Source organism: Tarenaya hassleriana, unplaced genomic scaffold (genome assembly GCF_000463585.1).
Source record: "Tarenaya hassleriana unplaced genomic scaffold, ASM46358v1 Cleome80, whole genome shotgun sequence".
Taxonomy (NCBI): Eukaryota; Viridiplantae; Streptophyta; class Magnoliopsida; order Brassicales; family Cleomaceae; genus Tarenaya; species Tarenaya hassleriana.
The window spans coordinates 241,456-262,672 of NW_010970491.1; the positions used below are offsets into that span (position 1 = coordinate 241,456).

A 21,217-nucleotide genomic window follows, 5' to 3' on the forward strand; every position below is an offset into this window, starting at 1 on the left:
TTCTCGTTCTGCACTGCCTTCTATTGCTCCTGCTTCATCGGGAAAACCCCCATGTTGCCTCGCCCACGCTTAGGTACTGATGTTAAACCATTTAATCCTGTTAACATGGTTTCTTCAGTATCATAGACCTCTGCTGGCTCCTCTTTTCCTGCTGGAATTTCTTCGAGCACCATGGCTCAAGCACAAGCTCTGTTTGACACATTCCAGTCTCAACTAAAGCTTATTAGCAGTTCACCACCGTTTTCTGACTCTGCTACTACCACTACCGAGCATTCCTTCTCAGGTACCTTTTCATTTTCTTCCCCACAGATTCTTTCTGCCTTATATTCTACTTCTTCCTCTTTGACTTCTCCTACTGATTGGATCTTAGATACGGGTGCTAGTTGTCATGTGTATTGCAACTTAAGTCTGTTTTCTGATGTTCAACCAATTCCCCATACATATGTTACATTGCCAAATGGCTCTGTTCTTCCAGTTCATTTTTCCGGCACTGTTCCTGTTTCTCAGTCCTTATTATTAACTTCTGTCTTTTTTATCCCTTCTTTTCGTTTCAATTTGCTAAGTGTCAGTGCCTTAACACACAATACTTCTTACTCTATCACTTTTACTCACAATTCTTACCTGATTCAGGACCCTTTGCAGGGCTTGATGATTGGGAAGGGTGAGCAAGTCAATCATCTCTATGTTTTACAGATGTCGTCTTCTTCATCTTCTCAGACCATCTGTACAACTGTCTCTGCGTCATCCGCTGATCTTTGGCATTGCCGTTTAGGTCATCCCTCTAGTTACAAAGTTCATCTTTTACCTAAATCTTCTCAGATTTCTTTTGTTCCTACAAAGTCTGTAAACACATACTGCAGTGTCTACCCTGTTGCTAAACATAGGCATCTTTTGTTTCCCGTTGGTGGTCATTTGTCAAAACACCCTTTTGATTTGCTTCATATTGATACATGGGGACCCTTCCATTTACCTACTTATGATGGATTTAAATATTTCTTGATAATCGTGGATGATTGCTCTCGTGTAACCTGGTTATATATGCTGTCTTCAAAAAGTGATGTTCTGTCAACCTTTCCCACGTTTTTAAACCTGATTAAAACTTAGTATAATGCTGATGTTAAGGCTGTCCGTTCAAACAATGCGCCTGAACTATCTTTCATCGAACTTTTCTTACAAAAAGCAATCACTCATCACTTTTCCTGCCCTTACACACCCGAGCAGAATTCCGTTGTAGAACGGAAACACCAACACATATTAAACGTGGCTCGATCTCTCTTATTTCAGTCAAATATTCCCCTATCATACTGGGGTGAATGTGTTAAAACCGCTGTCTACCTTATAAACCGAATTCCGACTCCCTTGCTTAACCACAAATCACCATATGAGATCCTTAATCAAAGCAAACCTTCTTATCATCACCTTAAAACATTTGGGTGTCTATATTTTGTATCCACCTATTCAAGAGATCGCCACAAATTTTCTCCGAGAGCATCTCCATCTGTGTTTCTTGGGTATCCCCATAGTATCAAAGGGTACAAGGTTATGAACCTTGAAACGAATGTCATCACGATTTCCCGAAACGTTATTTTTCATGAAAATGTCTTCCCTTTCAAAACCTTTCCTTTGCCTTCTGCAACTCTCGATTTTTTTCCTTCTGTTCCATCCCCTTTTCATTTATATGACACTTCTGTCCCTCACTCTTCCTCATCCTCCCAATCTGTGTCATCAGAGACTATTCCTGTTTCTGTTCGTTCTTTATCCCCAACCGCTTCTGATTCTTCCTTTTCTTCTTCCCCACTACCATTGGTTGAACATCATGAAAACTTACGTAAGTCAAAACGCCAGACTAAGTCACCAGCATACCTCTCGGATTACCATTGTTACTTTCTCAAACATAATGCCCCACCACAAACATCACCCACAACCTTATACCCCTTATCCGATTTTCTCTCGTCTTCCAAACTCACCCCTTCTTACAAATTGTTTGCTCTTTCTTTACTCACCTCTTCTGAACCTAAGACTTATACCCAAGCAGCAAAGTCAGAAACCTGGAGATCAGCTATGCGGCTTGAACTTGAGGCTCTCATTCGAGCTTGTACTTGGGACATCTGCTCTCTTCCTGTGGGAAAACATCTCATTGGTTGCAAATGGGTCTTCAAGACCAAATACAATGCTGATGGCTCGATTGAACGTCATAAAGCCAGACTCGCCGCCAAAGGGTATACTCAAGTTGAAGGACTAAATTACTTGGATACATTCAATCCAATGGCGAAATTAACCACTGTTCGTATCATCCTTGCTCTTGCTGCATCAAAGAATTGGTTTATCTCACAGCTTGATATATCCAATGCGTTTCTTAATGGCGATTTGATTGAGGACATCCATATGACAATTCCGCCAGGGTACTCTGTTCTTCAGGGGGAGCCGATTCCACCTAACTCAGTTTGTAAGCTGCGAAAATCCTTATATGGTCTCAAGCAAGCCTCCCGCCAATGGAACATCAAGATTTCAGGTGTCTTACTTGCTTCTGGGTTTCTGCAATCAGTTGCTGACACTTCAGTCTTTGTTCGACGCGTTGGGTCCAGTCTTGTTGTGGTTCTGATTTATGTCGATGATATTCTCCTATCTGGCAATGATTCTACACTTATTGATTCCACCAAAGTTACACTACAAAGCAAATTTCAGATCAAGGATCTTGGGCCACCGCAATACTTCTTGGGTATTGAAATTTCTCGATCTTCTAATGGTATTCATTTGTGTCAGAGAAAGTATGCTCTGGAATTTCTAGAGGAATATGGTCTGTTGGGTTCGAAGCCTGTTCACACTCCTATGGATCTTAAGGAGAAATTGACTTATGATTCGGGTGAACTTCTATTTGATGCGTCTTTCTATCGACAGCTCATTGGTAAACTTATTTACCTTTCTGTCACACGGACGGATATATGCTTCGCCGTCCAGAAACTCAGCCAATTCATGTCCTCTCCTCGTTCGCTCCATTTACAGGTTGCCTTACGAGTTCTGAAATATCTCAAGTCTACTCCATCACAGGGTTTACTGTTCAGCCTCGTCTTCTCTAACTTTGAAGGCATACTCTGATGCTGATTGGGCTTCATGCCCCGATACACGCCGCTCTATCACAGGATATTGTGTGTTTCTCGGTGTTTCAATGGTTTCATGGAAATCTAAGAAGCAATCCACCGTTTCTAGAAGCAGCACTGAATCTGAATATAGAGCTCTTGCACAGATAGGATATGAACTTATTTGGATCGATTCTTTGCTCAAGGATTTACACATTTCCTGTCAGCGCCCCTTTAACATCTACTGTGATAATCAATCAACTTTGCATCTTGCCCGGAATCCAGTTTTACATGAGCGGACCAAGCACATCCAGCTTGATTGTCATTTCATCCGCCAGCATATCTCTTCCGGTCTTCTACAGCCATTACATGTTCGATCCAAGGACGAAATTGCTGATTTGTTGACTAAACCCTTAGTCTCGGATCAGTTCAAGTTTCTCCTCTCCAAGATGGGTATACATAACTTGTATGCCCCATCTTGAGGGGAGTATTAATTGTTGTACTATTGTCCGACAATCTCTGCTCCAACACTTACAAAGTTATGTGCAAGTTCACCTCTTGTCTGTGCATAACGGTTTCGTACAGCTACATAGGATCACTTTTTCAATGATGTAGTAGGTCCATAGCATGTTCTTTATTCATTTGTTTTTGTGTATAAGTAGAGTTTGTACAAAGCATTTTTGAGATATACGAAAAACATCTTTTTCCCAAAAGCTCTCTGTGTTCCTTTAGCTCTAAATGTGTTCTTCAAATTCTGTAAAAGTGTTCTTCGTCTTCAAGTTGCAGCAGGGTAAAACCTTGCGAAAAAGAATTCGATTCGAGAAGCAATTTCAGAGACTGTTCAAAATACCATCAACAAGATTTGGGAACTGGGGTTCAAAATTTTTGGGATTTTGTTGATGATGGAGCCGACGGAGCCACGTTTCGCGACGAGGGAGTCAGCCGTGGCTCCTCCTCCGTGTCAACGTCAAACACTGCCGTCTCTCTCTCTCGACAACACTAGAGTTTTGTTAGAAAAAAGCACACATTTCATGTTTTTTTTTCCTTCATGTTTTTTTTTTCCTTTTATTTTGTCATTTTCTTCGGTTCATGTTACAACTGTGCACATTTTTTTAGGCGCATCACCCGTTTCTAAACTTGTCTCTAAAAACAACAAAAAAAATTTAAAATTTCTCTCTACATCTTTTTTTGAAATTATTTATTGAGTTATTTGATAATAATTAATTCCCTTTATTTTTTATTTTATAATTTATCATTAACTCTGAACTAATCCTATAATCTAAGTTCCAAATTCTAAATTTTAACACTAAATTTTTAATTTTAAAATTTTGAATTTACAATTTCATATCTAAAATTGATCTAGGGATTAGAATTTGAGTTAATTTGGGGATTAGTATTCAGAAATTATGATCAAACACTGACACCTGATTTTCATATTAAATCCAATATTTGTTGACTTACAAAACGAAATTAGAAATTTTGAAGACGGTTCCACACGATCACAAATTCACGATATTAATATTTATCTAAATAACATATTTTAAAATTATTTTTCACTAACTGTTAGTAAATTTTGTTATTAAACTATTTTATTATTTATCTTTAATTAGTAAATAGATGAATATAATATTATTTTTAAATTTAACCTATAAATACTAAAAATTAAATTTAAATAAAATTTATTGTTATTGAAAATTTTGTTAGATTTAACAATTCATATAAAAGTTTTTTTTGGTCATATTGTTATTAAAAGTTTTTAATTTAATATATTTCTCTCTTTTTTTCCATATACAATAAGCCGGACCAAGTCTCTCATAAGCTGACACGTGTGACAATATCATGGTTATATCGTAATTTCGGTCGTCCGCCATCCGTACTAACACCCCTCTCCCCACTCGCCACTCTGCATTTCCCAAGTCAACCTCCTTTCGCTTCACCGTCGTCGGATCTCAGATTCTCTGGTGAAACATCCGCCGCTGCCACAACCAAACCTAGATCTCTCCGTCGCCGAAATCATGGGAGGTAATCAATGTCGACGTTTCCTGCTTTGGTCTTGCTGATTCAAAATCCGGTCTGTTTCTGGGTCCCGCCGGGAAAATTTTCTCCCATATTATTTTCTTTTACCGATTATGTTTTTTTTTTCTTTTTGTTTCGCCGGTTGACAGGATCGGATTCGAATTCTCCGAGCTTGTGGTTGGCACCGAACCCGAGCAAGAGATGGGGCGAACTGTTCTTCCTGTTCTACACTCCGTTTTGGCTCACCCTGTGTTTGGGAATCGTCGTTCCTTACAAGCTTTATGAGGTTAAGGTTTTTCTTTAACTTGTGTTAGATCGGGAAGAGGGTCAACAAAATTGTTCTCTCTGATGTGTTTTAGGTGAGTTTTAGGAAGCCATGAAACTGAGTTGGGATTGATTTGGCTTGCCATTTGAAGTTATCTGATACGTTATTGGTCCAAACTGTCAACTTTGAGGGGGGAAAATGTGAATAGCCTTTCTTGTTGGCCATGGGGCTATGAATTGCGGACCGTGTACTCAATGATCAGAACTACAAGTCCACGATGCTGAATTGGTTTCTGTTGAATCTTTTCCTTGAATCTCTGTAAATATTGCCTTGGAAAAACAAAATTGTGTGGATAATTTTGTGCTTGCAAGTTGAAAGTTTTCTGGTATAATGGTCTCATCCTGGATAGTATTTGTTATCTTGATGGCGTATGAATTTCTGCAACATTTTGTTTTTGCCGTTAGATCTGTTCATGCTGAAAGTGTAAAGTACCTTGCCAACTAACAGAGATTTACGGAGCTGGAGTATCTGCTGCTGGCTATGATTTCAGCTGTCCCAGCGTTCTTGATACCGATGGTGTTTGTTGGAAAGGTCACACTTCTGAACTAATATCAGTTCTATACAATTTTTCTTCATTGATTTCTGTTTATATGCTATGTTTTAGTAAATTGGTGGCATTCTAGTCTTTGATATATTTTAATTCCTGCATTCCCTTATGTTATCACTCTACGGCCAGAGTTATATTATGGGTATACAGAATTTGCTTCTCAGCAGCAATATAGGTGACTTGATTCTGATTGTTGTTGAGAATTGTGCTTTAGCTGGGGAACTATTTAATTGGTGTTAATTTGGATGTCTGTGGCAGTAGTGATGAACTTAGTGTCCAATCAAAAGCATACAGTGCTGGTTTTCCTACATATTTGATGCAGTCACGGATTTCTTTTCTTCCTGTGTTTTGTCAGGCTGACAGAAGCTTATGCTGGAAGGACCGCTATTGGGTTAAGGCAAGCTTCTCCTTCTGTGTGCATAAAATCCTGCTTCTAATTTAATTAAGTTTAATTGCCTTCATCGATCAGATAAGTAGTGGAACTATCTTCCAAATCACTGGTTTCAAATTCAATTTCGTTTAGTAATATGGTTACAAGTATTTTGTTGGCATGAAACTTTTGGTGAATGTTCTCTATCTTTAAACTCGTCGTAAGGAGCGGAATTTGTTTCTGTTGCAGGCTAATCTCTGGATAGTTATTTTTAGCTATGTGGGAAACTATTTTTGGACTCATTATTTCTTCACTGTTCTGGGAGCTTCATATACTTTCCCATCGTGGAGAATGAATGATGTAAGCAATAAGATAGTGATGCAGCTTGATATGGATAATATGTTCAATGAGTATTACTTTTCCTTTTTGTCTTGAGCTGAATACATTCTTGTGTGCTGCACAGGTGCCTCACACGACTTTCCTTCTAACACACGTTTGCTTCCTTTTTTACCACGTTGCGTCGAACATGACTCTTCGAAGGCTACGGCATGCAATTACTGATTTGCCAGATAAACTGAAATGGTGTTTTGAGGCCGCATGGATATTGGCGCTTTCCTATTTCATTGCCTACCTGGAGACTATAGCTATTGCAAATGTAAGTGCGAGAACTCCGCTTCTTGAATGGTTTTGCAGAGCAGACTAGATGTTGAACTCTGTTGCTTCTAGAAAATTGCTGGGAACCCCAGAAAGCTATTTAGTCCGTGCTTTATGATTTCAATATCCCAACAATTCTCTTTAGAGCTTTACTGAGTTACTCAACAAGTGCAGAGGCCAGCACGTGATTGAAGTCTTTTTCTGACAATGCTTCTTTCTTCTGGAACATGTGCAGTTTCCTTACTATGATTTTGTGGATCGGAGTGCCATGTACAAAGTTGGTTGCTTGTTCTATGCCATCTACTTCCTTGTGAGCTTCCCGATGTTTTTCAGGTAAAGATACACCTCAAATCGTTACAGTAGTGTTGTTTTCCTGGATAATGAATATCTCCCGATTCTCAGCTCATAGATAGTATGCAGTCACGGTGTCATTGTCATGACTAGTATATATCAAAACGGGAAATTTGCTGACTTCCACTTGATTATTTTTATGCTATTTAGTCTTGATTCCTTTTGAATAGGATATGGACCAACCAGTTCTCTCTCAGGTGATTGGATGATAGAAATTCGTAGTACTCTTGAGCACTCTTTCACAAAGTGGTTTTGCAAGTTTCGGAGTTGTGGTTCAACATTCTCTACTGTTGTTATGGGCAATCTGTTCATCTTTAGTTTCTTCCACTCTCAACTTTTGAATCCTTTTTTATCACATGTTTACGTATTGTGATTTGCAGAATCGACGAGAAGTCTAGTAACGAATGGGATTTACCCCGAGTGGCAATCGACGCACTTGGCGCTGCAATGTTAGTGACAATCATTCTCGATCTGTGGCGTCTCTTCTTAGGACCTATAGTTCCAGTTCCGGAGACCAAACAGTGCCTTGAACCGGGATTGCCATGGTTTTCCGGGCAAAGCCGTTGAACCTCAGACTCTTTCTAACCACAACAAGAAGAGCTCTTTCTAACCACAAGTGTTTGTATCGTACTTGTTGTTGGCAGTTTCGCTGTTTATACATTATGACGACAATGCAGTAAGAGGGAGTTGTGCAAAGAGTTGATATTTTGTATGCTTCTGTTGTTGTCTGCTCATCTATTTATTTTTTTTGTAAACCAGAAGATTTTTTTTTCTTGCCGATGTTTACGAAATTCATCAGATATTACCAAAGTTTTGTTCATATCAGTGGGGGTGATGACGTGGCATATTAGACATCACCTCAAAATGATGTGGTGAGGGGAAATAGTTTGTATCCAAATCGGAATCGAATCGGTGTGTATTCGAACCATGTGCATTTCAGTTAGGGGTGACTATTTCGGGTTTCGGTTCAGATTTGGTTCGGTTAACCGAATTCGTTTATAGAAAAACTATAACCATTTGATTTTTATCTAAACTTCAGTTATTTTCTGATTCGGGTTCAGTTCGATTTTGGTAAAAAATTTAATTTTTCAAAGAAATTATCAGTTTTTTTCGGTTATATTTTTTATTCGGTTAGGTTCAGTTCGGTTTCAGTTATTTTGGGTTTAAAAAAATCATAACCATTCGGTTTTGATGTCGGATTCGGTTCGGATACGGTTATGTTTTATTCGGTTCGGTTCGGCTCGGTTATTCGGTTAATAACGGAAATTGTCATCCCCTAATTTCAGCCTTTCGTCCAATTATACTCTAGCTTACCTTTTTTTTAAAAAAAGTTCTATACATTTGGTTTTTATATTACACTACATTCGATTCGGTTTTGGTTTTCAAAACCTACTGATTTAATTTTTATATAATATTCTATTTGGATACAATACTGTACTATTCAGTTCGATTTTATAGAACCAAACCAAAACGTAGAACCCTAATTGGAAGTACTCGTGTTTTGTTTGGGTCAATTTAACCATCTGTTGAATCACAACCCAAACGGAATATGCTTACCACAACAACGCTTGTGATTAGAGGTGGACGAACGGTTCGATTTGATTTGTTTGGTTATGGTAAATTTAAATTTGGTGATTTCATATGTTAAAAATTTGTAACTAAACAGTTATTTAATTCTAATCAATTCGGTTATGTTTCAATCCGGTTATATCTAATTAAAATTATAACCAAATTATAACTAAATAAAAATTCGGTTCGGTTTGATTTGATTACAACAATAGATTAAACAAATTTTATAACATTATTGAATTTTTTTTAAAAAAACTCACTTTAATTATATACTATTTTATTATACTAATTTCTCTATACATATATCATATATTGCATATACAACATAGTAGACAAAAAGTCAATTATATTCAGTTTATTCGGTTACAATTAAATCATATTTAATTCTTTCAATTTACGGTTAATTCAATTCGAATTTCAAAAATTAATAACCAAATGGTTATTTAATTTTAATTGATACCGCTAATTTTGATATAAATCAATCATATTCGATTTGGTTTTCAAATAACCGAACCGTTTGACCACTCTACTCGCGATTCAACTCTGTACGGGAACAAAACACGAATATCTTAGAAAACAAACACGAAGTTGAAACTTGAAAGAATATAGGTAGGGGGTTTTGGTTCAAAACTAAACCGGAAAAGCATTAACCGTACGAACCAAAAACCTGAAACTAAACCAATACTCAGGATTAGAAAACTGAGCACTTGGAGAAGGCAGAAGAAGCATTGATACAATAGATAGATAAGATGCTAATTTAATAATGTCAAGCTCAACACATTAAATAAGATCAAAATGTTACAATAGACAATGTTATAAATAAACTTGAAACCTTTTTTTAGATCCCTTGTCTACTTCCTTTATCTAATTATTAATGTGTTTTTTGTTTCCAAATAAACTTACATACAACAAATTGCTTCAGACAGCCAACGGACATTCATTATTCAGACTTATGGCCCTCCCAATTGTACAGAAAAACGACACGATTTAATCGCACGGGTGTCTCGAGAGAGACGAGGAAAAATAAATAATGGTTTTTTTTTTAGGGGAAAAAGGTAAAATCTCACATGAAATAGCTGAGGGCTTTCTTCCTCCGAGAACCTCCTTCTCCATAGAGTTCGTTCCATTGTTGAAGCTCGGTCATGTTCACAGACTCGGATGAGACACTTGCACATACCTGTTTCAACGACCACAAATATTTTACGAAGAACCCTCTTTTGTTTCCAGACAATCTTTGCATTTGCATTATGAGTAAGCCCTCCATTTTGATCTCGTCTATTGGACTATAATATATATATATTATCTTGCAGATTTGCTAATAAACTGAAATCCTCATAGATTACGTATCACCTTTGGCAGCAGAAAGTATTTCTTACCCGTTCGTGCGCATATCTGAAATCATCCATGTTCAGAGATCGGATATCAGCACTTCCACTAAGAGCTGGAGGCGGTTTACCTTCAGCAAGGGCAGCGTCCCGCTCCTGTATCAACAGAGGAAGGGAAAAAACAAAGAGCTTCACTTTCAATTTCGAAGCATGTCTATACACAGCTCATTCGTAATCTGAAAGGAAGAGACTTTTACTCTTTTTTCCTTTTCTAGGATCTCCTTGATTGGACGATGAGCAGCAGTAACACAAAGATTCTGCAATAAAGGATTTACACAAGAAATACAAAAAGTATGGGTAAAAATCTCGGGGTTTGCTTTCATTCTCACAAGTAACGGAGGCATATAAATCAAAAGGGTATAAGAATTGCTAAGGGTTTACCTTGAGATCGCTCCCAGAATATCCGTCTGTCATACTGGCAACGGTGTCAAGGTCCACATCGGGCGATAAGTCCTCTTTGGCAAGGATAACCTTTAGTATCTTTGCTCTATTTGGGGCATCGGGTAGGTTAACCATTAACCTACATAAGTCGATGGCACAGACTATTGAGATATTGCACCTGAAATGTCCCTTGATCAAAGTTTGGTCCGACGGGCTATAGACTTGTATCGCTTACCTCCGAGGTAACCTTCTAATGACAGCCTCATCGAGGTCAAAAGGCCGATTTGTGGCTGCAAGAACAAGAACCCGTTCTGTATCCTTTGTCCTTAGACCATCCCAGTTTATCATGAACTCATTTTTCATCTTACGCATGGCCTCATGTTCACCCGGGTTTTCCCTCCGGCCCAGCATGCTGTCCACCTATAAGACAGTAGAGCAACGTAAATAGTACAACCTTTAAATACAACAAAAATTAAAGTGCACAGGAGTCCGCCACAATATATTACCTCGTCTACGAATATAACGCTAGGGGCAATTTTACTGGCAAGGGAAAAGACAGCTTTGACATACTTCTCACCCTCACCGAACCACTGCAGTTTCGAGGACAGATATTTGAACAACCAAGCCGAAATAGAATGATAAAAGAGGTACATTTGTCAGTGTGCTGGTACCTTAGAAGTGATGCTTGACATTGAAATGTTAATGAAGTTTGCACCAGCTTCTGTTGCCACCGCCTTTGCAAGCATAGTCTTCCCAGTTCCAGGAGGTCCAAATAAAAGAATTCCCTTACAAGGCTGCAAAATGAAGAACAAGAGTGAGACTTATTAGAACCACAAAACACAGAGAGAGAGAGAGAGAGAGAGGTAAGACCTCTTTGTGCATCTGAGACAGATTTAAATGCAGGATCTAGTTAAAACATATGAAATCTCTTTGCACTTAATCAAGAATGAAAAGAACCACCTTTGTTAATTGTCCCTTGCAGAAAAGTTCCGGCCTTTGTAAGGGAAGCATCACCAATTCTTTTAAGGTGTCTTTGACATTCTCAAGCGCACCAATATCATCAAATGTAACACCGATGTCACTAGGTGGGATAACATCAGCTAAAAGCCTCTTCTCAAATTCATTTTCAGTCACAACATCCTGATACGATGCACAGAGGAATGGCAGGACAGTTGCTATGAGATGGGGGGACCTTAAAATTATTGGCGACAGCAGATATATGAGGCACATAATTTAATTTACTGGTAAGACAAACTGCTGACCTTGAGAGACTTCTTAGAGCTCTTAGATTCATTTAGGAGAGACTGTAAAACTCCGATTCCAAAGTTTATGCTGCGCAATACAAATATTTCACTAAGACTTCATGTTCAAAAACTGAAACAGATACTGAAAATAGTCCTCTTGACTGAACAAGATGTCTGTTACCTATCAAGTGACAAGATAACCCTTGCATCCGGATCAGCGTCGGGATTATGCATCAGGTGGTGGCTAAGAGCCCATCCAATTATCTTCTCTGCACCTGTAAGCAGAAAACCAAAATTTAAAGGTTAAAAAGTTGACCTGGTAATTTTTGAAAATCATGTCAACCAAAAAGAAAAACATACTTTCGCTTTGAAGTGTGAGGTCTTTCATACACAGTGTCTCAAGTCCTTCACATTCCAGTCCACATCGTCCCAGCACCTATATCAAGATGTAAAACAATGATTCTTTCTCAAGTAACTGCTATTAAGCACCAATCTTAAAACATGAACAAATACCATGGCTCTATGAGAACCAGAGAAATTACCATGTTCTGCACCCATTTAAAACTACTTAGACTGGCATTCTAAATTTTCACTAAAACGAATGAAAACGTATTTGATGTTCACCATTAGTTTATTTCATGTGTGAGTAAATGACTTGAGGGTCAGATGAGATGATTGAGTGATGGAAGAATAGGTTAATCAACAAAGAATTTAAAGAAACTGCTGCGTAGGCTGTTGGGCTTCCAAAATCATAAATCTTACAAAGAACAACAAAAGCCCGTGGATTTAACAATCTCAAACCTAGCACACAAGCATACAAACAAATGGTGCACCTACAGAAACCTCTATAACTTGAATTTCAAAGGATTTCAAATTTAACCTATCATATCTGATAAATTCTTCGTGTCCACGTGTAAAACGCCAACCAAGACCTTCTCTTTGACATATATGCAGTCCAGGAAGGAAACTATAAGCATGACTTGAATCTTATATTAACGGAGAAAGACTTACCATACACAAGTGGTTTAAATTAGCCTTCATTTTCAAGGTCTCGGAATCACGATCCAATTGATGCTTCCAAGATGCAAGAAGAGCCTCATCCTGTGATCAATTGGCCACATCAATTCTGAGACATAAATGACAGTTGGCAATCAAGAGGAGACAACTCCTCATGTACAGGAGATATCTTAACAAACCTGTGGCAGGTGAATGGTAACTTTATTTGGAAAGAGCTTAGTGAGAAGTTTTGTTGCTTTTGGAACTTCCTTTCCCCGTTCATGTAGTCGCCCAAAACTATCCTGGGAGGATTAAGAAAAGGAACCATTAGTCACTCATTTGAGCCAAACTAGACATAGTAAGTCCATTCACACGATAGCAACCAGGACAAATTACAACCCCTGGTCAAACTTCACAACACATTTCCAAGATATACTCTACAACACATTTCCAAGGGAGGCTAAAAACGAACCAAACACAATCTTCTCACATACAAGGAGAATGTTTGCAACTTTGCACACACTCAAAGGCTAGCTTTCATAGAAAACATCCAATATATTAAACATTACGTAGCTGAGAGTTTGCTAAAACCAACAAAGATGATTATCAACATAAAGTGGTGGCCAAAAATACCAGAAGAGTACATCACATGTGCTTTTTCCAGGAGCTCAAATATCCGAGCATAAATAAGGTAGAGATCACTCATTATATTTACTCATGAGGTAAGAAAGCTTTCAAGCGGAGAATGCCGCAGATTGATCACATTAATTCCACGGAGCGGAAAAAGAAAGTTAAAGGTACAGAGATAGCACATGAAGCATGAAAGCATTTAGCTCGAATCAAATGGTAAGTAAGCTGAGATATAGAAAGAAATATAGAAAACTCGCGGAAAACAAGCAAGCCGACAACTAATTTTAAGAATTAAATTTTCATGAACAGGAGGAGGGAAGGATGAATTACCGGAAAAGCCAAGTCAAGAAGGGCAGTCTGATTGCTGCCAAACTTGGTGAAAAATAGACCTCCAGGATGTGACTGCAAAGAGGAGAGACTATGAATTACATTTACATGCACCAAAATCCCCAAGGAAAAATGCAATAATGAGTTCATGTAAGATGCCATCTCATTGCAAAGATTTTAAATTTATTTTGATTGTGTGGATTTTCATCTATTATCACGATAATTTACTGTCTTGAGTTGGAATAATTTTCCAAGGAGGTCAGCAAGTACATTCTCAACATAAAGCTTGAATATGAAAATTACTCCTTGAGAAATTCAAGGAGGCATGCGAGGGGTATATTGTACAAAGAAATTTTGATCGAAATTTTGTTGGCAATTCTCTCAGGACAAAGCAGTTAACTAGTTCAAGAAACACTTCTACAAGTAAACTTCAACCTATGAGATCTTATGAAAGCAATGCTAGAACTCCCACAGAAAAAAAAAACAAGGACACGTGGAAATGACTTAAGTGTCAACCAACGATCCGACAGCTTCAGCTAAATCACTTCAGTAATGAGCAATTAGAGCAAAAGCTTTGAACCGTAATTACCTTCTCCTTCCGAATGTCAGAATGTGTGTGCGAACCAATCACAATAACATTTTCCGGGAGGTGCTCAAGTCTGCTTTTAAATGCAGAGTACGAATCAGAATTTCCAACAACAGACTTCTCAGCATCTTTCATAAACAGAATGAAGGGAGAATTCCTGCTCTCGCTACATACAACCTGAAAAAAGATTAAGATAATATTAATGAATTGGAACATATTTAGCAAATGAAAAACCACAACACAATTTGTGAGTGAGAGAACAGTCACCTCAAACAATGTGTTCACAAGTAATTTGTCCAGGTCTTCAGAAGCCGTACTCTCCAAACGGAGATCAGAAGCTGACAAGAAAATTCAGTATGGTGAGCAAAGAGGACGTGGGAATAAGACCAGCACGAAATGCGATCCTGAACACGAATTACCATTGCAAAAGAACCCATGTCCTCTGTCACATAAATCGCCAAGATCAACCCCATCAGGTATAGGCTTATCAAATTTTACACCCACTTTAGATGAAGGATTTTCATCAAATACTAAAATAACTTTCCCTTTAATCCCGTATGGCGGTCCCCTGAATATAACAAAGAGTATAACTGGATCATCATGTTTATAAGGATGAAACATAAAAAGGCAACGAAAAAAATTCAAAAGATAATTTTGTAAAGCCAAACTCACAAAGATTCCACGAAAATGCAGATGCAGATAGAAGAGTATCAGAGTGTAATAAGCAGTTATACAGCCCATAGAATGAGAAGTAAACAGAACAATTTTTGTTCATGCCAGTTAGATGCGGATATAAGATTAGAAATATAATAAGAAAAAGTTCAGCTCCTACAGTGAGAAGGAAAAACTAAATCTATGCACCCTTCACATTTTCTTACTTAATCATTCGACATTCCAGTCTCCAGAGGACAAATTCATAATGTTCATGCAAAGCAAAAGAAATTCCAAATTCATTTTGTGCAAGAAATCAAAATCTATGCATCCTTCACATTCTCATAGCCTAAATTAAGATTATTACAATGTTAAATATATAACTTCTGTTTTAAATGAGAACAAAATGTGCAACGAAGCCAAGGAGAAAACCCACAAGAAACGATCACTGTACAAACCTCGAGGTAGATGATCTAGGATACAACCCACCAGTAGCCACGAACCTTACCCTATCACCTGCCAGCATTATTTCCCATGACTCATCAATAAAGAAGCCCACGAATATTCAAAGTAAAAGAGGAACTGTTCTTGAAACACCATAAAAGGCATGCCTTTCTTTAATGTATGACTCTTTGGAGTTGCGAATGAAGGAAGTAAAGTCTCAGACTCCAACTTCAGCTGAGAGTCTTGACCAGAAGAGGCAGCTGGAGAAGGGCTAGATGCATCTCCTTCGCCTGCTGATAAATCAATGCTTTTACCCAGATCAAGAGGCCCAGGACTTTGCCTCATATGGTTACCTGATTTTTCAGTAGCAAGCCCATCCTTCAGTAGTTCCATTTCCTTAGCAGTCAAGCCCTGAAGTAAATGTAAAAAGGATACACTACGTAACATTTTTTTTGTAAAATCCTATCCATTATAAAAAAACACAAACAGTTGGAAGATATATTATTCTGGAAAACTACTACAACAACAACAACAGCACCAAAGTCCCAAGTTTATTTGGGATCGACTGCATGAATACTTTTTTTTCCATTCATTTCGATTTTGGGTTGTCTTCCGAAAATTGCAAACACTGCAAAATGTGACTAACCACTCGACCCCAAGTGAATCTAGATCTACCCATGTCTCTATTCCTCTCTCCTATTTCTATGTTCTATACTTTTATAACTGTTCTTCTAGGAAGACTCAACATTAACATCAACATCGCCTTAATCCCAAGTTTATTTGGGATCAGTCACATGAATTCTTCGTTAATAGACTAAAAACAAGGTCATCATCATTTTCCAAAACCTGACACTTTTGAAATAGTCAATGACTCAATGATACAAAAAGTGAACAATATAGAGCCATGTATACATATAAATCGAGTAGAGGCTATATCTTACACCCAGAATAGGATGGCTGTCAAATATTAGCAGCTTAGCCTCAAAATGATTCGCAAGTGCTTTCGCTAACATCTCTTGATATATCTCCGACCCTGAAATACATCCAACCAAAAAAGGTAAAATGATGTTGCCACCAACATATCCATAGGAAGCAAGCCAGGAAGATACCCACGAACCTGCTGGGCCAGAAAGCAAAATCCTGGGATTCAAAGTAGTCAAGTCGGAGGCATATTTCGCATGGTCTTTGTGCTTCAGATGTATATGTGAAGCAGCAACTAGAACATTCTTTGTATTCTCACTGCAAAAAAAATGAAAAGACCACAATTATCATGTAAAAACCACACACCATGATGTAAATATGCTAAGTGCAGAATACCAGAACCAACAAATGGGATACACATCAGCCTACGTCTATAAGACTCAAAGTGAGAAAGAACATAAGTAATCATTTCATACCCTAACATACCAAATGCATGTGATCCGAAAACAAGAAATTAAACTCTGATCCAAACTGATAACTGACAGTTTCACATTGAAAATGAAGATGAATGCAAAGAAAAAAAATTAGAAAGGCAGATCACTGTCAGTTCCAAACTCAAATACTTCAGGAAAGCAGGATCTTCCCCTTCAACAATTCATGAAAGCTCAAATTCAGAGAGAATAGTAAAAATATTAAGAGCAACATTCAGACCTCCAGAGAAAGCTTCCAAGAATGAGTTTTGTTTAATTAGAAGATTCCCAAAGGTGTATCTAACTGTTCAGGGTAAACGTCCAAATAAAACAAGCATGACTTGGTTCCATACCTCAAATAATAGGGGAAATTCTCAAATGACACTTCTAAGCTTTTGCCTTCAAGAATACCAGCTTGGATGTCTTCCCTGAACATTGCTGATCGCAGACCACTGCCTGATGTTGAAGCTTGTTGTGAATCCCTCGTCAACTCATTTCTCTCATCTAGCATCTGATAACAATTTGTAAATATCATATTAAATTTAATTGATGAAGCCAAAACCAAAGGGAAATGTGAAGCAAATACCTCTATTCTGGAATCCTGGTTGTAGCTGCTGACTACTCCACTATCTGCAGCTTTATCATTTTCATTTACAGCAGAATTGCCTTCCATGCCATCTATATCAGCATCTGTACCATCTTGAACCACAGATGTAGCAGGGATATCTGGTGCTTGGCGTATTTTACTGGATGCCTGGCTCGTCGATTTCCAGCGTGATAAGTCCTGCCTTAAGCTTGAAAGAGATGCCAGAATCGAAGCTCCTGCTACAGCTGATGCATCCCCTGCCCTTCTCTCCAATTGTAGAAACTTTCCTGCAGCAGCCTTAAGCCCGCCACCATTAACCGCAACCCCAGACACTTGTTGAAATATCTGTGTAGAAATTAAGGAAAAGACATGCCAATGCATACAGAAGTATCATCCCAATATGAGAGGGCAAATATTTTCTTGCATCTGTTGTATGGTGAATATTTTGTGCACAATTAAAAGAAGGATACAAAAGCATAGCTCCCAAGAAGACCAAAAACCACTTCATCACCAGAGTGTAATGCATGAGAGGCATTTTTCCTGACAACTGACCCATTTACTAGCACAGATCCCTTGCTCCCCGTGCTCTCTAGAACAGCTACAACATTCCCTTCGTGCTGATCATGTCCACAAATAATGAGTATTCATACTGCAGATACATTTTTAAGGAGTTCATCTCCACAAACAAACTCAGTGATGGAAAATGTGTTACACCAGAGGCATGAAATGAGCAAGTAATGTTTACAAGGATAATGGCATCAGATCAGCAGTGTCACCAAATCTAACGATCAGAAAGGCAACAACTCTGAGTATAACCATCAAAGGAAATACCTGAGTTTGCCTGATCTTGCACAGCACTGCACTAGCTGTCTGGTCTTTCAATGTAAAAGTGCAGTTTTTACTCGAACCGATGGAGAAAACAGATGTATAGATTTCAATGTTGGGATGCTGCAAATCACACGTAGCTCAGTTGTCAAGAAATCGAAATCCCTTGAAACAGCAGACAAAAAAACTTGCATACACATAAACATTCAACTCAATCCAGACACTTTTCTCTTTATTTCGGCCAATGACAGAAGCCAACCTGCCCAGACTGTGAGAGAAGTTTACACCACGGGGCTTCAAACGTCTGATGCTTCTGATACGTGTTCCATCCGGAAAACGAACTCCTTGGCTTGTCCATCAAAATCGGCGCCGAGCCTTGAAGCAACATCCAACTCAGAAAAATCAAATCGAGATTGAACTCAAGATACAAAAAGGTTCATTTATCCAAGAGTGAAAATCGAAACGAAGAACAGAGATCTACAAAAGAGTAAGACTGGCAGACCTTCCGCCGTCGCAACCGGTGGAGCCACCACTACCGCCGCTGCCGACGAGGCCTCACCTTTAGCGTCTCCGGAGATCGGAGCAGCAGCAGTTCCGCCGCCACCTACCACGCATTCCCCGGGATCTAAAGCTGGCGGCGTGCACATTTCCTTGGAAGTGTCCTCCGCTGCCGCCGCCGGCTTCTCGGAGCTACCTCCGCCGCCATCTTCCACCTGAAATTGAAAGCAAATCGAAACCCAAACCGGAAAATTTCAAGCAGGGAGAGTCCCAGGATCCAAGGAAGCACAAAAGCAGACACAAAGAAGAAACGATTTTGACGGATTCACAGTCTGATCAGAAAACCTTTTGGCGCTTGGGTGACGGGGGTTTATCCTCTGAAGAAGACGATGATCTCTTGCTGCAACTGCTGTTGTTGTTGTTGGTGGTGGTGGTGGTGTTGGTGTTCCCAGAGAGAGATCCGCTTCGTCGCGTTGAAACCATGACTCCCCTCTTCTATGTCCGTTCGTTCCCTCTATCTCTCTCTCTCTCCCCGTCTGTTCAAAGAGTGAGAAAATGAGAATCAAAAGGTGAGAAAAATATTATCTGAGACATGAAATGTATATGTATGTATGTATATATATTCTGGGTGTGAAAAAATAAAATAAATAGGAATGGAACTGTGGACGCAAAAAATAAGGATGGAATGAAACTATGATTGATGATTAAAATTCGAATGGGAATAAAGCAGGACATTGAAACAAAAATAAATAAATAATAGGAAGATTTATATTTATTTTTTCTAAATAATTCTCTTTTACATTCGAATTCAATTAGACTAACAAGCCTCCATTTGTTCCGGGAAAATAAATTATATTATATATATAATATTCGGTGAATTATTATTTACATTCCTATGAAATTCAAAGTTTTTAGTTTAAAAAACAATTTCTAGATACTAACAACTAAATTCAAAATGCTCAATTCATTAAATTACGATTCTACATTAACAACTCTCTATTGATTATACAGATCCATTTTTGTTGGTAGTTTTTAAAAAAATAAACAAACATTTTAAATAACTAAACTTTCTACAGATTATGAATACAAAATTTGGGGAGAGCTCACATTAACTACAGGATTGTGAGTTCGAAATCCATCTACGCTTGAGGCGGTCATTTCGTATGGTTTAACTACTCTGTGAGATTTGTCGCCTATTACGCAGGATCAGAGGGTTTACTGTCGGTATACCGACTGTCTGACCTTAGGGCTGGGACGGTCGGAGTCCGGTCCGAAGGATCATACGACGAGTTTCTATCGTTATAAAAAAAACTTTAGATAATTGAGTTTATCAAGAAAAAAAGGAGAGTTTAAATTGTTGAAAATTTTAAACTTTTAGCAAGCATAATTTTATTTCATAGAAAATATTAATTTTAAATAATCTTTTAACTGAATAATAAAATATCTATAGCATGTTGGTTCATGATATTTTTTACTTTTGTAAAATATGAAGTGTTTATAATTTGGTTTTTGTGGATTTATAGACGCAGATTTGAATATATTATCTGAAGAATTCATCTCGCTTCCACGGACTATCAGACTGTTTGGACTGGTCCTCGAACTGTACAACTTGACTAGCTTGAACTGGAGCTGTGACTTCTTGTAGTTTCGCTTTTGCTTCACCCTTCCAAACATCTCCTAATGTTCTTACTGTTAGTTTAGTGCTCTATGATGTACTGTTATGCGAGTTTTATTATGATACATTTGATGTATTGACACTTTCTATGAGTTTATGGATGAGTATTTGATTCATTACGTATTGTGCATATTTGATATGTTATGAAATTCGTGTATTGTTATGAACAATACTAAACTCCCTAATCATGTATCATTGTGGGAATAATGATATACTAAGACTAGTATGATATGTGATTGATGATCATATAGATGATCATAGGTATTGGATTACAATCACAATCATAGGTATTCGTTGGAGAACGGAATACTGGAATGACCCGCATGAGATTGTCACATGGACTAGCGTCATGACTTGAATCTCATATGGCGGTTCCATGATTGGATCCTAAGACCTGAGATATCTACGGAATCCAACATGAGGAGTTGCGTGCTTTGAATACGTCAAACGTCCTGCATAACATGAGGACTATAAAGGCGTGTATTAGGTACGAAACGAATCATGTGCTAGATTGTAGATAGTCAAGACGTGATTTGTACCTCTCGTAAAAGAGAGAGATATCACTGGGCCCCTCGTGTGAGCGAGACTGTAGAAATGATTGGCCGCACTATAGACGAACGTCGTCTATTTCAGACAGTCGAACTCAGTGAACGAGAAAGCAGTCGAATCAGATAAGGTGGCTTGTCCAT

At 38.2% G+C, this 21,217-nt stretch overlaps 2 protein-coding genes across 3 annotated transcripts; one reads left to right on the forward strand and one right to left on the reverse strand.

Moving 5' to 3' along the window:
• Positions 1–4,945: 4,945 nt before the first annotated feature.
• LOC104803145 (cycloeucalenol cycloisomerase) lies at positions 4,946–8,133 on the forward strand. The gene is made up of 8 exons (XM_010527024.1): positions 4,946–5,099; positions 5,243–5,379; positions 5,866–5,949; positions 6,321–6,362; positions 6,585–6,695; positions 6,799–6,990; positions 7,225–7,322; positions 7,721–8,133. The coding sequence occupies exons 1-8, from the start codon at positions 5,093–5,095 to the stop codon at positions 7,905–7,907; spliced, it is 858 nt and encodes a 285-aa protein (XP_010525326.1). The 5' UTR covers positions 4,946–5,092; the 3' UTR covers positions 7,908–8,133.
• Positions 8,134–9,665: 1,532 nt separating this feature from the next.
• On the reverse strand, positions 9,666–19,422 carry LOC104803146. Of its 2 annotated transcripts, XM_010527026.2 has the most exons (28): positions 19,199–19,422; positions 18,858–19,068; positions 18,615–18,730; positions 18,362–18,478; positions 18,001–18,147; positions 17,531–17,875; positions 17,298–17,455; positions 16,671–16,792; positions 16,495–16,586; positions 15,721–15,964; positions 15,568–15,625; positions 14,878–15,026; positions 14,726–14,796; positions 14,462–14,635; positions 13,876–13,947; positions 13,116–13,217; positions 12,931–13,020; positions 12,280–12,355; positions 12,101–12,194; positions 11,938–12,007; positions 11,636–11,815; positions 11,347–11,469; positions 11,182–11,265; positions 10,911–11,095; positions 10,676–10,814; positions 10,492–10,551; positions 10,286–10,390; positions 9,671–10,086 (listed from the first exon to the last, which is right to left on the reverse strand). In XM_010527026.2, exons 1-28 carry the CDS (start codon positions 19,334–19,336, stop codon positions 9,973–9,975), a joined length of 3,636 nt encoding a protein of 1,211 aa, XP_010525328.1. In that variant the 5' UTR covers positions 19,337–19,422; the 3' UTR covers positions 9,671–9,972. The 2 variants fall into 2 exon arrangements, with proteins under 2 accessions (XP_010525327.1, XP_010525328.1); XM_010527025.1 differs by having other exon boundaries at positions 9,666–10,086; positions 17,298–17,875.
• Between the last annotated feature and the right edge of the window lie 1,795 nt (positions 19,423–21,217).